We start from the raw sequence: 14,800 nt of genomic DNA on the forward strand, positions 1-14,800 counted from the left end.
ATCATATTTAGTCTTTTTTTAACCACAATTAGATAGATCTGTTGCAAATAAATGATCCTAACTTTGTGCAGTTACATCTGGTTTCAAGATGAATCCAACTTACATTCTGCACTTCATATAAATCTAATTTTTAAAAAATCTAATGCATCACAACGAAAGCTAATTACATGCAGAACGATTGCAACAACCAGCAATCAGAAGGCAGCCAATGCTTAATGACCATCCTTTGCTGAACTGTTTCACAATGTCCCCCAATTTATTCAGCATTCACTAACTGCTCCAATTCACTTTACTCATTAGTATTGCACTCTTCCAATCTACTCCAGGCAACTGTCAAACTCAGCAACCACCAGTTTGTGTTCAAATACTCTTCCACAGTTTGAGTCCAGCTTCTCACGCAACGATTGTACAATGAAAAAATTTTAAACAGATTAAAGAGTGCCCATGGCCCCATCAGCCTTCTCCTTTTGTCCCACCTGACTCAACTCAGATAGGAATTTAGGAAGACTTATCAAATTTGACTATTAGTAGCTAGACAATTGAGGGAGCAAAAAACCTTATTTTAAGCACATTTATATCAACTTTTTACACTAATGCAGTGCTAGCATGTTATTGCTTTGCTCCTTCAGTCACAAGATGACATGGGTATCTCTAATGGCATCGCGAAAATTCTTAAACATTACATCTACAACTATGTAGTAGGATTCCCTTAAAATCAACTCAAACTAAACACCCATGCAAATCTGCCATCAACTACTTTTAATACACACATTAAGTGTGTGATATGGCCTACCAAAGAAGCCAAAAGACGCCTTCAGCGTAAAGCAAAACACTGAAGTAAACCAGACATTGGCAAATCTTTGGCATTAGCTCTTCACTCAGTTGTACTTATGTAAAAACATGTTGATTATTTAGGACCACAGGCAATAAACCTTCATTTATTGCCTGCAGTCACCAAATTCTGAGAAACTTCATTGGGGCATCAGATTCATCATCTGTAAACAGATCTGAAAGGCAGAATATCAACCAGAGCAGGTGCATCTCCCACTAAAGGAGAAAGTACTAATGAATATATTACACTGGCGACTTTGCCATAAATTTACATAACCATAAATCCAATTCGATGCAGTCACAAGCCAAACCTTAAAACCAATTTGTCAGTTTTCAATTGACTAAAACATGCAGCGTTAAATCACAAGAATATTCAGACTGATCATCTGTCAAACAGATCTTTCAGGGCATTGTTTTTGTTGACATTTCTGATCTCTAACTCATTTACAGAATGGTATTGGTAAGGAGACAAAACATAATCTATTTAAGAGCTTCTGCCAAAGAAGAGCTTATAATGAAATTTCTGCCATTTGTCCCTGGTGACTGCTTTGAATTCAAATTTAAACTTAGATTGTTTAGTAACACAATTTCATGCTCTTGATTTATAAAGTTGAGATCACCCTCAAAATATTTTCTGAACTCTTATGATTCTGTCTTCTGTTTTTAACATAACATTTAAGAGTTACGAGAAGTGCACACCAGAAAAGGCAGATTTTTGCCAGTTTCATTAATTACAATAAAATGAACGATTGCTAATGTTGCAATAATGAAAGCATGCAAGAAATGATAACATTCAGAATGTGATACTTTAGCCAGCAGTTTTGATCAAGAATTTCAAAGGCCAAAATTATCAAATTATCTATTGTAAGAATGGCCTCCCTCGCTAAAAAGTTAAATCTCCTGGGATGATAATTTTCTCCTTTTCATGAAGGTTGAACGAACAAAGAATTCACTATTATCTCAATCCAAGTGTAGAAAGGGCTGGCCATTTACATGCTGGTTTAATGCAAAATCCAGCAAATGAAACTCCAATACATGCCACATTCACTAACCATTTGCATTAACCACTGAAATATGTTTTGCTATTTAGAGGACATGAGGACTCCATAAAATATTGATTTCAACTGACGTTACACTCCATCATTCTTAGTAGTCTGCAACCTTGAGTGTTCTTTTCACAAAGTTAACCAACAAGCAAATAAATGCAAACCGGTCATCACTACAACGTATGTGAAATTGCTTTGAAAAATCTTAAATTAGCGAATGCATTGCAGGACAGACCCATGACAGCCATTAAATTTTAATGATCAGCTCAAGAGAAGCAGGCTATTGTAGGATTCCAATACAATACAAGCCAAAACAAAAGGAAGCTTATGAATAGAATAGCTTAATTATACTGAAAAATTCAATAGACCATTTCATGCTAGTGAATATAGATAGGCATTTTGCTCACTGAATGTTACATGAATGTTAATGTAAGCCTAACTAACTTGAGGGAAAAAGTCAGGTAGCACATTAGCTCTGTTCTTTCCAGACTAAGTAAGTCCCATTAGAAATCTGGGTTTCTTGAATCACTTTATCCATAATGAAAAGTTAATTTGTATAACCAATGTCAATAGCTTTCAAATATTAAACCAAGCTTTGGCTAACCATTGCCATTTCAAAAAAGGTAGTGTTATTTTGAGGGTAAATTAAGTTTTGAACTATAACCACTTTTGTACGTTAAAAAGGTCAGTAGATAGAGAAATAATAATGGGAAACAAATGGATACTGCAGTTTCGTTTACTGAAAATACTGACAGTACAGGAGGACCTAAATCTGGTTCTCCATGCATAATTAAGAATTAATTAGGGTGAAAGAAAAACGGTTAATGTGATAAAGAGAGAGAGCGAGAGAGAACAGGCAGTTTGGAATTTGTAAATCTTTGCAGTGATTTCCTTAGTATAAAAGGAAAATGCAGACTGCCACTCCATGGCTGGTAACATTTGTTAACAGAACTACAGAACTCCCACTCACCTGATGAAGGGGCAGTGCTCTGAAAGCTTGTGCTACCAAATAAACCTGTTGGACTTTAACCTAGTGTTGAGAGGTTTCTTACTGTGGTAATAGATTAAACAGTGACAGCCCTCCCTCGAGGTTTGATATTCCTTTCCCCTACAGGAGTTACTTTTTAACTGCCTAAAGGGTTGGCGAAAATCAGTTTACCCAGCTTGAAACCCAACCGGTTTTTGAAAACTACACATTCAGTAGATAAGGAATGCGGAATTCAAACTAACAGATTACCCGCGATTTTATTGAATGGCAGAGCAGGCTCAAGGGGCGAATGGCTTATTTCTGCTCCTATTCCAAAATAATTACAAAAATGTCACTATATATTCACAATTTTCCACAGGATTTACAGAAAACATTGCACAGTATTGTTTATGCATGCACTTCATCTTTAATATTTTGCATTATTCTTAATTCATAACTAAGCACCAAACATGCAACACCTAAATTCAGCAATCACCTGTCAGCTTGCATCATACAAGAGGACCACCACTATTTTTGTGGATAATGAAGAGTCCTTTTCTCTTGAAGTCAGCCTGCACTGATAAGCAAGTGGAATACATGCATCAAAATGTGGTTATTCAGATCTAGAAAACTAGGGAGCATCACCACGAAAATATTTTGTTATTTAGTGCACAGGCTTTTCTCTGGGCAAATGTACTGGCTCAAAACCAGGGCAGTCTTTGAAAAGTTAACCATTTACACTTCAAATGATGTAACTCATTATTTTATCCCTTTCCACAACAGGGGAAATTGACTTCATTATAGTTTGTCACAATTTAGGGTCATTCAAGCATAAAGGGGTACTTTGCAGAATGAACAATATAAAGCTTGATAAAATGCACAGTTGTACATTGTGTGTGTTTTGGGGGCGGGGGGGGGGGGGGAGGAGAGAACGAGAGAGAGAGAGAAAACGAAGGGGTAAGTCTGGGTTGGGGTAGGGTTTAAAGGAGGATCACAGTCTACTGACTCCAAAAAAAGGTCAATTGAACATAAGCTACATCATATTTAACTCTTGGCCTCTTAATACTTGGCACACACATTCCTTTGTCAGGCTAGATGAGAAATTCACATTGAGCAGATGCAGTAAGCCTGGAAAACATCAAGCTGAAAACAACAGATTTAACATCTTGTTGATCAGATTGCCAACTGATTTAGGGAGGAACAAGAGATTGTTGAAGCTTTGGTACAAGAAATGGTAATAAAAGCAACATGGAAGCATAATTGCTTGGAACTAGTCAGTGTATGAAGGAGCTTCTGTACAAGCATCTAGGCATGGAAGGCTAGAAAGTCTACATCAATAATTTTCTCATTTTTATTCTTTGTGCTTCCAGAATTACTAGACAGTTGAACTTCCATTTGTGAAAGCAATCCAAGTCTTTAGAAAAAATTATTGATATGCTTTTAGAAGCATCTTTACAACTTTTAATAACGCAAAGGTTCGAGTACACCATAGCATTGGTAATAGTTGTCAAGGACTCTACTTATGGTAGGTAACGTTGAAGATTCACATCACCCATTATGAAGTATTTTCTTTAAATAGAGTTACTTCAAAATATATATTAAACCCCTAAATGGAAGGGCAACGATTCCATTAATCACATTTTAAAATATTTACAGAATGTATTAAGCATCATCGAGAGCATCAGCTTAAACCTTCTGAAATAACTTACCGCAGGCACCAGTAGTTTCTTGACCTCTTCTACTGCTCTTCTCAATTTCAATTCTGCTCTGTCTTGTGTGTCTTCAACAGTTATTAATACATGGAGCTCTTCATTCAGATGTTCCCAGTTCGGTTTGCCTCGGTTCTGTTCTTCCTGTAAAGACAGGAAAACCTACATAGAATTACATAGAATCTACACCAGAAACAAGCCATTTGGCCCAGTTGGTCTATGCCAGTGTTCATGCTCCATAGAGGCCCTCATCCCAAATGACCCTGTCATACTTTATCCTCATTCTCCTTCTCTGTCTTGTGTATACATCAAGGAGAAAGGAAGCAAGGGCAAGGAGGTTGTGCAAAATAAGATCCATGATGTCAGCCCTCGTTATTAAGTGGAGTGTTCGGCAGGCAATTAAAAAGTTACATTCAAGAAAACTTTATTGGGAACCAAATTGGTGATGCTTATTGCATAGTAGTTTTTCATATGTTGCAACTGAGTAGGACCCAATAATGAAATTTAAAAACAAAAATCAGTGGAGCAAATATTACTTGTGATTTAATGTTCACTTGCTAGAAACAGACCAAAATTTTATTTCAAGACAAAATAAACATGAACAAACAAAAAAAGTGATTCTGCATCCGCCTTTCAGTATGAAGTAAATCACTGCTGAAACGAGACAAGATGGTAGTATTCATCTGTCATAACTAAGAATAGCAGAGAAAAATAAAAACACGCATTAAAAATGTTAACCTACAATGCAACTGACTTTGTATTGATTCTAGTTTAAGTTTATTTATGTCTAACAAGTGGCACAAGTAGGCTTCTTTAACACTGCAGTGAAGTTACTTTCAAAATTCCCTCCATCGCCTGTTCGGGTACACTGAGGGAAAATTTAGCAAGGCCAAGACAATTAACCTGCACATCTTTTTGACTGCGGGAGGAAACTGAAGCAGACACAGGGAGAATGTGCAAACTCTGCAGAGACAGTGACCCAGCCTGGGAATTGAACCCAGGTTCCTGGCACTGAGGCAGCTCTGCTAACCACTGTGCTACCAGGGCATCCATTGATTCTAACTAATCAATCGGAACAAACACCTTGACATCACCGAATAAAACCACTGAAAAGTTAGAGTTATCCTAAGTGCCTGGGATTTGAGGTTTGGTCATCAAGCCAAATGAAATTTTGCAATGTCTTAACGTATTTGTCAACAAGCACAAGTGAAATTATCCTGGTAATAAAATATACAACCCTCTAATAGCTCATGATGCAAAAACATTCATTAAGGTATCCGAGTGGATTAATTTTACAGGAACTGGATGGACACTGACGCTGGTGCAATTGCAAAGCTTTTTTACTCCAACATTTTCAACGGAATAAATCAGTTTTAAAAAGATTATCATGCTTCAAGGTGAAGATCATACATGTTTAAAAAGCTGCCCTTTCATATAGTTGAAAGATTCCATTCATACCATGGAAAAACTAAGGAGGCTGAGCAAACTGCAGGCTGTCATTTCTGAACTAATGAAAGACTTGCATCTCAAAATGCAAAAGATGGGGTACTCTTAGATGTTAATTCCCTGCTGTAAATAACTTGCTCATGGATATGCACCTCAAGTGCCTTAACCAACAAGGCTAGGGGCCAAGTAGTTGGCAAGCGGGATGAGGTTAGACGCTACTGGTCAGCCGGTACAGACACAGCAGGCCAAATTACCTCTTTCAATGCAATAAACCTTAGATGATTCGGTGACCGTACAACACATTTGTTCGGATGTGTTTCTTTTATAAAGCACACAAAAAAGGGTTAAATTGAGAGCGTGGCATTTAAAAGTTTCTGTAACAAGTACACCAGCTTGCTAAATATGGGACTGTTTCGAACAGAAGTATTCAAAGGTCACATGTCTTACAAGAACAGGGTGAAGAAAGAGTGTACGTGACAGATACTGGGTTAATAAATAAGTGAGAAGCAAGCTGGAGGAGATTCGGAAGGCAAGTGAAAAATAAAGGAAAAGCGTACAAGAAAAGATAAGTGAACCCAGAAATCTTCTACAGGCATATAAATATTAAATGAATGGTAAAAGGAGTCAAGTCAAATTGGGGAAACAAAGGAATTTACACAAGCACAAGAGATAATTGAGGGATTGAATGAATACTTTGCATCTGTCATTACCAAGGAAGATGATGCCAAAGTCATTGCAAAAGAGGTAGCCGAAACCACAATGAGCTAAAAATTGCTAGAGGTATTACAAAGGCAGGCTGTATTTAAATCAGTAAGTCACCAATACTGGACTGATGCATCCAAGAATGTGGAGGAAAGCAAGATAGAAATTGCAAAGACAGTTTTTGTAATCTTTCAGTGCATTTTTGGTACAGAGGTGGCAAGATAGAACTGGAGAAAACAAAATGTTAAGTCCTTGCTCAAAACCCAAGGATAAACCTAGCAACTACAATTCTGCAATCAATTTGATCTCTTTGGGAGAAAGCTTTTAGAAACTGTAATCTGGCACTAAATTAGCAAAAGTGACTGGGAAAAAGTTGATTAAGGAGAGAAAGCACAGCGCACATCACCTTTAACAAACTTGATTTGAGCTTTTTTTGATGAGTTAACAGAGGATTATGAAGGTAATGTTGCTGATGTGGTGTACATGGGCTATGTTTGCAAGTGCCAGCAAAGTTGAAGTTCATGGAGTAAAATGGGCAGTGGAAACAAGTGTAACAGTGAATGGTTGTTTTTCAAACTGGCAGACGGTTTATAATGGGTTTCCTCAGGCATTTGTATTGGACTACTGTTTTTGATTAATATTAATAACCTAGATTAAGGTGCACAGGACACAATTTCAGAATTTGCATATGATAAAACTTGAAGTGTTATAAAAAGAGGATGGCAGTGATAAGACTTCAGGATGACAGGAAGGAATGGGTGGACTTGTGGCAGACGAAATTTGACGCATGGAAGCATGAAATGATACATTTTGGTACAAAAACAAGGAAAGGCAATATAAACTAGAGGTATTTTTCTGAAGGTGTGCAGGATTTGGAGCAATGGATAAATGATTGAAGGTGGCATGACAGCTCGAGAAAGCAAAATGCAAACAGAATTCTAGGCTTTTTAAAAAGAGTGCAAAGGAAGTTATGGTGAGCCACCATTAAACATGGTTTGGCAGACTAATGTACCCATTTCAGGAATGGAGTGAAGTTGAGACGAAATAGAAATAGCTTGTGATGAGGATCTTTAGTCACGTGTAAATGTCAAAATCTGGCCATTCTCTTTAAAGACAAGCAGCTGAGAGGACACTTGATAGAAATATTCTAAACTATGAGGGGCCGTACAGAATAGATGCAGAAATGGCTGAAGGATCAAGAACCTACATAATGTTTACCAAGTGCTTGGATATGCACTTAGTCATGTTGGAATATACTATGGTCCCAAGAGCCAGAAGTGGAATTAGGCTGGATAGTTCCTGGTCAACTGGCACAGATGATAGATCAAAAAGTCTCTTGCATGCTATAAATCTCTACAAAAACTTAGAATCAGGTTAATTTTGAATGCACTGCCAAAGGTGGAGTCATCATTCGTGACTTTCAAAAGGGAACTGGATAATTAACTGAAGAGATAATGTATTGGACTACAGGATAAAAGGCAAACAGCAGGACTGGCCAAGTTGCTCTTGCAGTGAGATGGCACAGACAGCAGGCTGAATGGCCCTCTTTTTGCAGTCAATCCATTGTGATTCAGTGGAGCTGAAAAGGTATTGCATGACACTAGAAATTTTAACTATTAAGGATGCAAGTGACAGACTAAAAACCATAAAACACAAACATCTCAACTTTTCCCCTTTTCCAAGGCAAGGTGAGGCAGAAGATAAACACTAAACTTAGTGTATGAACTTTGACCAAGACCTAAACTGACTTCTAAACAAAGAGTTTGATGATCAGTTGTACTCCTATTTGGATACATACTGGCCTTTGGCAATACCTGTACAATACTTTGTACAGTCGAAAATCACTTCACATCAACGTTGCACTCAGTGTGAATGTACTTTTTTAGATTAAGACAACGTAGGTGGATATAACAGCTGAACTGAAACATTAACCACCCACAACATTTAGCTCCCTTAAGCTCATTAACTGTACAGATAGCCTCAGACAAAAACATTTAAAATGGATTATTGTTCATACTGGCTTACAATTTCACCATCAGAAATCATTAAGTCATGTTTTAAAATTGTAGCCAATTCCCACTGATAAATCCAGAATTCTTTTGGCTTGTGAATCAGTAAAGGCAATTTGATTAACATTTGAAAATTTACCTTAGAATATTTTTAAATTGGTAATAAAAGGTGACTTTCATGATTCTCAGCTTATGTAGTTGGGTAAACTTAGAGTTTTAATGGTTCAAGAAATTCTTGCACTCATCTAGTGTCACATTTAGATTCAAAGTCAACTATTTACATATATTTTGAGGGAAGTGAAGTGTGTTTGCAGATGGCATTGTACATTCTGCATTTGGAGCCACAAAGGCACAAGTGAGCAAAGGAACACTGATCAGAACAGGAAATGGGAAAGATACAGAAACTGAGAAGCCATGGTTGAAAGTTTAATATATCAGACCTTCAGCACTGACACTGCAGCTTGTCTTAATAAAAATGACTTTTGCACAAAATATTAAGTATCAAGGGTGCAAGTGGTGTGGATGGGTGGTAAAACATCTAGCCTTATTTTCCTCCTTTCCTAGGTAAGTAAGGTAGAAATAAAGGCATTTACAACACTAAATTGCAAAGTGTGAATTTCGACTCCTTGCTCTGCATTTGTATCGGCAAGTTAAAATCTCTCAACTTATTGAAATCCAAAGTTTGATGCAATGAGAAACAACTTGTCGTTATTTAAAACTTTGAAGCTAAACTATCAGTACAACTGAGGAACAAGTACAAACAAATTCCTGCATTTTAAAAGCTAGAAATGTTTGTAGCACAATGAAGCAGTCAATATGCTTTAAACATTCTGATACAAGTTTTCTAGTAGACAAGTAATCTTAAGCATCACTAGCCTCAGGCATATATCCTCCACATCAATAGTTAATTCTTTATAAGAGTATTGCACTAGACATCGAGGTACATCTGCTCAGGAACTTAGCAGGGTGCCAACATTAGAGGGTTGGGGGAGGCAAAAAATTCTTGTTAAATTAAAAGAAACTGGTGACATTACAGGAATACTGGTTGCAATAATTTGGGATGCCTACAGTTTCTAATGCACATGTATATTCTATTCCTGCAGAATGTTTTTCAAACCTATAACTGCTTGCAGCAAAGCAATTCCAAAACATTTTGGTAGATTGGAGCAAACATCAAGTAACATCTAATCACAAATTCCTATAAATCCACTGGACTTCTCAACACATCCCACCTATTCTACATTTATTCAATTGATAATACAAGTTTTGCTAGTAAATTCTAATTTCCCCTCTTATTCTCAAGTTCATAAATTCTGGAAGCCAAAACAAGAAAATATACTGTTTTCCAATCAACCATTTAAAAAAAAGTGTTAAAACTGCACAGCAATATCCAGTAAAGTTGACCATGCCCCAAAAGGGCAAGGAACTGAGTCAACTGCAGCTTTAGAATCATTGTTAACCCGCAAAATCACTAACAAAAAGCCAAACCTACATCACCCCACCTTCATCGCCAAGAGAACTGTAGTTTGAGATATTTACATTGAATCCCCATTACTGCATGATCAAATTATCCAATATGGAAAGACCAGGAACCTGATTCCCAAGTCACAGTATCAGTTTCCTTAAATTAATCTTAAAGTTACACATTGCAGTGAAAGGATCCATATTCTTGGATCTAACCCAACACTAAAGTAGTGCATCAGCCCAATAGCTCATTTATAACTTAATATCCATTTGAATGATTAAAAGATTGGAGTTTGGCAGCACACTCAATCAATCCTGCAAGTGGACTAAGGAGGTGTGGTAAGAGAAAGAAAAGGAATTAACTTTGGGTTGAACAGTGCATCATTTTCCACATCTGAGCTTGACGTGGCAGTCGGGAAGGTAAACAGATATCAGCTGAAGCTAAAATCAGAGCCAGACAGGAAAGTTCTAGTCTGTGCCAAAATTAAATTAGAGGTTTTGACACCTACAAGTTTTATTGAAGAGAGGTAGCGACAGTTGTTGGATCAACGGACAAGCTAGTGGAAAATGCTAATCAGGTGGATGAAACTGACATGGACACAGTCACGGATGGAACCCGAATGTACATCAAAAGTGGCTGCCTAGGTGTGGATGGGCAAGACATTGGAGGCAGTTCACCAGTATGATTACAACCAGCTAGGCTTAAAATAAGAACCCCCAATGGGCTTTACTTTGAAAGGTATCCTTAACCAACAACCCATTTGTTGTTGTTTTTCTTCAGACTCCTGAATGATCAAGAATGAGTCATGTGAACTACAAGCTATTACATTCTTCATCTTTGAAAAAAGTGGACTTAAGGTTTTATAGCTGACAAAATGTGCATCACACTTATCTTCAAGCCACTGGAAAATGTTAAAGGTAGTATTTCCCTCTATCCAAACTTTGTTTCTAAAGGCACGGAGACAAAACAGTGAAGCTGAGCGCTGAGCCAGGGAGATAAAAGAATTAGTTGCTGGTGGTGTTGAGACTCTGGATGACCAGATTTGGAGAAAGTCAAGTGGGAGGTTATAAAAATCTAGGAATTGATTGATGAGTATTTTTAAAAGGCAAACTATTGCAGATCTTAAAAACAAAAATGCTGGCTGGAGCAGCTCAGCAGATCAGTGTTGAGTCTGGGTGACCCTTTGTCAGAGCTGAAAGCAAAGAAAATCAGATAGGATTAATGCTAGAGATTTATAACCTTCAGGGCAACTGCCACATTCCTCAGGTAGCCATCTGTACCGCCATTCACACTTTTGTATCACTTAGGTGTTAAAAGGGCCCATTTCTTAACCTTCATCATCATCATTTACATTTCCCATGTCTCATTAAACAACCCCACCCCCACCGCACCCTCAGTATAAATCTTCTGATTTTCTTTGCTTTCAGTTCTGACGTGGGATTATCAGATGCTGTCAGACTGCTGAGATTTTCCAGCATTTTCTGTTGAGTATTTTACTCATTTTGCTCATTTGTCTTTAAATACTGGTACAATTTATTATTAACTAAGATTTTCTTTATAAATTTTTGGGAATAGCAGTGAAGCTTGTTGGGAGCAGTTGTGTTTTTAATCAAAGACAGAACTAAAATGAAAAGCAAAAAACATGTAATTAAAAATGTACAAGTTGTAGGTGGTACTAGCTTTAATAAGCACAGTAAATTGACTAAGTTAATTAAATAATTAAACTACTGTAACAAAGGCTGAACAGGTTTTAAGCTGCAACTGTGGAACGTGGGAGCTTCTAGGCACCCAGGCAATTCAGGACAAAACTCCAGGAAGTATAAGCAGCTAGAGAAAGTCCACACCAGCTTCTTGATCTGATAGCCAAACTGCAGACACTCTACAAAAGGGAGGGGGAGAAATACCAAGACACTTTGTCCCAGAAGATGGTCATCTCTCTTCGAATGATTGCTTTTGTAGAGAAGGGATAGAAGATTTGGTCAAGAATAAAGCAGCTACAGGGGCCAAGCCAAAAACAAAAGGAAGAGGAATCTCAGACTTTGCAATTGGCAAACTGGCATGAGGTGCTCACAACATGTGGACAAAAATTAAGACGGCAGGATGGATGAGCAAGCTAGTCACAGCACCTTGGTATAGGAAGTCGCCCAAGGAGAGACGACCAAAAGGAATGCAGTGGTAGGAGACAGTACAGCCAGAGGGATTAATCTGTTCTTTGCAGCAAACAGCAAGAGTCAGCTCAGGTGCCTGCCCAACGTCAAGACATTTGTTCAGGACTGGAGAGGGAGGTCCAGTATATATATTCCAGTATATCCATCGTGGTATATTTAAGTACCAATGACACTGGCAGGACAAAGAAAGGGCAGGCACCAAATTAAGCAGAACCTCAAAAAGTAGTAATCATTCAGATTATTGCGAGTTGTATGCAAATTGCAGAAGGCAAGTAAGATGAGGGAAGTGGATACATGGCTCAAAGGCTGGTGAGAGAAGTGGCTTCCGGTTCACGGGTCACTCATCAGTACTTGAAAAATGGGGGCTGTACTGTTGGGATGATCCGCACCTAAACTGTCTGTACTGGGGCCAGTGTCCTAGCAACTAGGAAAATAGGAAAGGGCTTTAAAACAAACAAGGGGGAGGTGCAGCAAATCAAGGAGTAAAATCAAGGCAGGTGAGCAAAACAGTAACGTAGGAAATGATAAGAGTGTGGCAGGAATTGCAAAAAACCAAGAATACACCACAAGTCAAGATTAGATGGCATAAAGGTAACAAAAGACAAATCTGAACAGTGCTCAAAGTAAATGAATTGACAGTGCATATCAAGATATATAAATATGATCTGATAGTCAGTAGAGACAAAGCTGCAGGATGATTGGATCCTGAATGTTGAGGGTTGTCACATTCAGGAAGATTAGGAAACCAGGTAAAGGTAGCACTATTAATTAATTAATTATTGCACCAATGCCATCTTTAAAGATGACCTTGGTTGAGGAAATCAGGGTATAGAATTGGGTTTTGGTGGAGGTGGGGAATAGTCAAGGATGAGTCTACAGATTATCCCCCAACAGTAACCACAATGTACACAACTAGTGGGAATTGTGATAAAGGGACAGTAATAATCATGGGAGATTTTAATCTAAATATAAACTGTAAGAAATCAGTTTCTTAGACCAGCATGTTCTGGAACAAACTGGAGAGCAGGTTATATTAGACTTGGTAATGTGACAGGGTTAATGAATGACCTCAGAGTAAAGGCAGGCCTGGGTAGCAGTGACTGCAATATGATCGAATTTTACATCCAATTTGAAGGGAAGGAGAGTGGGTCTAAGACCAACACCTTAAACATGCCCAACTATGTGGACAAGAAAGCTGAGCTAGCTGAAGTGGGACAAAAGGCTGGAGGTTAGATCAAATCAGAAGCATTGGCAGGCCTCAGGGGATATTAAGGCAACATTTTAGAATACTCATTAAGTTCCCACTACAAAGAAAAATCTCAAGGGGCATACCCAACATCCATGGTTAACTCAAAGCTAAGTATCAAACTTAAAAGATGAGTGGTAGGTCAGGTGATTGGTCAGAATATAACAGGAGTGAATGACTAAAAGAACAAACAGAACAGTACAGCACAGGAAACAGGCCCTTCAGCCTCCAAGCCTGTGCTGTGCATTGGTCCAACTAGACCATTCATCTACATCCCTCCATTCCCAGGCTGCTCATTGACTATCCAGACACATTCTTTCAGATCATTTATATACATCACAAATAGAAAGGTTATCGGAGAAAAAAGTTGAATACAAGAGAAAGCAGCTAGGAATGTAAAAGTGCTAATATCTCTACACATTTAAAAAGGGGAAGTATTAAGTAAAGTGAGTGTTGGCCTTAGAGTCACAACTGGATAAATGAAAGCAAAGAAACAGCAGAGATAGTGAACAAATATTTTGCTCGTCTTCACTATAGAGGTAAAAAACTGCAGTAACTATAAATGTTGAGGAAATAAAATATGTTGTGAAGAGGAGGGGGGTTGCAGATAGGTTGAATGAACGGGCAGAAATTTGGCAAAGTAATACTCTGCATTTTCTCACATTAATAAACAGAATGCTGCAGAAGAACCAAGGTGTTCTCACGCACAAATCACAAAAAGGTTAGCATGCAGGTAGAGAAATTAAAGCTAATGGAATTCTATTCTTTATTAAGAGATGGATTGAACATAAAAGGCAGGCTCTTATGCTTTCGTTATACAGGGCATTGACGAGCACATCTTGAATACTGTGCGCAGTTTAGACTCCTTATTTAAGGAAGATGTAAATACATTGGAGACAATTCAGATTTAATAGATTGATAATCTGCTCACTCCAGATATCTGAGGAAAGGCTGGATCAACTGGGCTTGTTTCTACTGGAGTTGAGAGTGGGTGACTTGATTAAGATCCAAGATACATAATCTGAAATGGTCTTGATAAGGTGGGCATGGAAAAGAGGCTCTCTTGTGCCAATCTCCAGACCTAGGGGGCATTGTTTTAAAGTTAAGGTCTCCCTTTAGGACAGGGATAAGGTTTTTTTTCCTGAGTTGACACACTTTGGTACTCCCTGCCTCAGAAAGTGGTGTGCACGTGCACATGTGTACAGATCAGC

General features: G+C 38.0%; 1 protein-coding gene across 7 annotated transcripts in view; it reads right to left on the reverse strand.

Annotated features, from left to right (window-relative positions):
• qkia (QKI, KH domain containing, RNA binding a) overlaps positions 1-14,800 on the reverse strand; it is a 94,375-nt gene that overhangs the window by 27,583 nt on the left and 51,992 nt on the right. For 4 of the 7 annotated variants that reach the window (XR_013889401.1, XM_080211605.1, XM_080211603.1 and 1 more), the window contains exon 4: positions 4,554-4,715. Coding sequence is in view for 5 of the 7 variants with exons in the window: in XM_080211605.1 (XP_080067731.1) it covers positions 4,554-4,715 (162 nt within the window). In the remaining 2 variants the exon portion in view is untranslated. The remainder of the gene's footprint in view (positions 1-4,553; positions 4,716-14,800) is intronic. The other 3 variants (XR_013889402.1, XM_080211604.1, XM_080211602.1) reach the window with 1 other exon arrangement.

Source organism: Carcharhinus amblyrhynchos, chromosome 24, assembly GCF_965287045.1.
Source record: "Carcharhinus amblyrhynchos chromosome 24, sCarAmb.v2.hapA, whole genome shotgun sequence".
NCBI lineage: Eukaryota > Metazoa > Chordata > Chondrichthyes > Carcharhiniformes > Carcharhinidae > Carcharhinus > Carcharhinus amblyrhynchos.